The sequence below is a fragment of the Echinops telfairi genome, unplaced genomic scaffold, assembly GCF_000313985.2.
Source record: "Echinops telfairi isolate 266 unplaced genomic scaffold, ASM31398v2 ScPeMD7_7467;HRSCAF=8505_1, whole genome shotgun sequence".
NCBI classification, from domain to species: domain Eukaryota; kingdom Metazoa; phylum Chordata; class Mammalia; order Afrosoricida; family Tenrecidae; genus Echinops; species Echinops telfairi.
This window is the reverse complement of record NW_022111368.1, coordinates 25,963,330-25,965,893: the sequence shown is the minus strand read 5'-3', so window position 1 is coordinate 25,965,893 and position 2,564 is coordinate 25,963,330. Positions and strand designations below refer to the sequence as shown.

General features: G+C 38.7%; 1 protein-coding gene across 1 annotated transcript in view; it reads left to right on the top strand.

Moving 5' to 3' along the window:
* The window catches only part of MRPL30 (mitochondrial ribosomal protein L30), a 14,642-nt gene extending 13,701 nt beyond the window's left edge, over nt 1-941 (top strand). The window contains exons 5-7 of the mRNA XM_004704454.2: nt 9-133; nt 354-427; nt 717-941. Coding sequence (XP_004704511.1) covers nt 9-133; nt 354-427; nt 717-849 — 332 coding nt within the window. The 3' untranslated portion in view covers nt 850-941. The remainder of the gene's footprint in view (nt 1-8; nt 134-353; nt 428-716) is intronic.
* Nucleotides 942-2,564: the final 1,623 nt, after the last annotated feature.

Genomic DNA, 2,564 nt, shown 5'->3' with positions numbered 1-2,564 from the left:
ACCAGCAGATCATGAAAAATATGGTGGAGATCCACAAAACCCTCATAAACTGCATATTGTTACCAGGATAAAAAGTACAAAAAGACGGCCATATTGGGAAAAAGATGTAATAAAGATGCTTGGATTAGGAAAAGTATGCAATTCTTTTAGTTGTTTTTAGTGTTATTTAAATATTCTTTAATTTTACACTTTAACTGCAAAGCATAGATAAATATACATTCCCCCCCCCCAAAAAAAATATAATATATTTCTAGCTTTGATTTAGACAGAATGGATCTTTAGCTTAACATTTTACTGGAACATGGGACTGTCTGGATTTTAGACTGACCCATTCTGTTTTCTTTTGCTTGTAGGCACATACTCCTCAAGTTCATAAGAATATCCCTTCAGTGAATGCAAAACTGAAAGTGGTGAAACATTTGATAAGGTTTGTTTATTGTATCAGCTACTTTTTAAAAATGTTTTCTAGTGCAATTATAGGGAAACTGGTGTGCAGTGATTACGAGTTGGGCTGGTAACTATAAGTAAGGTCAGTACTTCAAACACCAGCAGCTCTGTAGGAGAAAGATGGGGCTTTCTGCTTTCATAAAGAGTTCCATTCTTGAAAATTCACAGGGGCAGTTCTACCCTGTCCTATAGGGTTGCAGTGACAGTGAGTTTGGTGCTGCGGGGTTATTTTGGTTTGCATAATTCTAAATGCATTATGTTATGTTTAGGATCCAGCCACTGAAGTTGCCACAAGGACTCCCGACAGAGGAGGACATGTCTGACACGTGCCTCAAGAGCACTGGGGAATTAGTGGTGCGGTGGAATCTAAAACCTGTGGAGCAGGAAGGAATTAAGTCCTAATGCCAGAGCAGCCTCAGATTTTAGAAATGTAAATCATTTTTATTTAAAGATGATGAAAAGGTGTTTTCATTAAAATATATTTTAAATAACCATTTTATGTCTAAGCATGGTATTGTATTCTTCCTTGTAGAAGGAGGATGGCGAAACTCTGTCTGACACACTTTGGATACGTGATAAGGAGAACCCATGCCCTGCAAAAGGACATCACACTTGGTATATTAGGGGTTTGTCAACGTAGCTGGGCCAGGATTTTTGGTCGTTTGGCAAGTCCCATGCTGTGATCTAGCACAGTCAATTCCATGATGGACTGCTGTGAGCAGCCCGGCGGTTGTAGGAAGATTAGGGTGGAGTGCAAGTGAAAGGATGCTTCCTTGGGGGTGTGGCCTACTTCTTCTTAGTAGACTCTGGGAAGGCTTGGTCCTTCATGCTGGTTTGGATCCTGCATTTGGCCATTCAGCACACCATCTTGTCTGCCAACCCTGGGAGCTGTCAGCAGCCTGCTTTACTGCCTGCTGACCTTAGGTTCATCTGACCCTGCAACCATGAGCTTGACGTGCTAGACCTTGGATTCTTGCCTTTACTCCCAACAGTCTGTCTTCTTGCTTCCTAGTTGGTCTTCCTACTTCTTGGTTCGTTAGCACTGGCAAGAGAACCCTCCAGCTTAAAATCTAACCCACAGATTTGAACATAGCTTTTACAACTGTGTGAGCCACTTTCTTGGTATAAAATAATTTCTTTATATATACATGAATATAAGCATCACTGGTTTTGCTTCTCTAGAGAACCCATCCTAACACACTTGGTAACCTAGAGGGTCCTCAAAAAAGGAAAACCTTCAAAGAGATACATTGATACAGTGGCTACAATAGTGAGGTCTCACATAGTAACAACTGAAAGTAGTGCAGAACTGAGCAGTTAGGGGTTGGAAATCACTCCATGGCAACTCAGCAACAAGAACTGAGGTCTCTCCTACTGTATAGATTTGCCCGACACAACGCTGTTTGATTTCTTGACTTGTTCCTTCTATGGGAATTAATTGCAGATTCAAGTAAATTTAAATCCTTCATGACTTTATCATGATGTTGCTTATTGGTCTGGTTGTAAGGAGAACCTTTTTCTTTCCCAACAGTTTTATTGGCATATAGTTCATATGACATACAATTCAGTGGTTCATTCACATCTAGAAGAGTTGTTCAGTCATCACCAAACCAGTTTTAGAACATTTTCTTCATTCCTACCCATCATTATTAGCATCTCATTTCTACTCTGCCATACCCCCAAGGAACCATTAATCCAGTTACTTCCCTTATAAAGTTGCCTGGATTTCATACACAGAAAAGCATTTTAAAAAAACAAACAAAAAAACATTAAAATCTCAATTGAAAAGCAGAAAATATTAAAAATGAATAAATGCAAATGGATCATAAGGGGGAACAAATGATAGGGTGCTAAATTTTTAACCTACCTGCATCTGCAACAATCCACTTTCCATAATATATTCTGCATGATAGCAAGGCTATTCACATCCTTGTTCCATGGTGAGAGTTTTATTTATGCTGAAGCATGATCCATATTTGAATTCTAATTATCTTTTGTTTTTCTAAACTCTAACCCTGTGTTTTATAAAATTTTAAATACACCGTTTTAATTGTGGCAATTATGTATATTGTAAACCATTTGCCATTCAAACATTCTTGACACATACACGCAGTGAC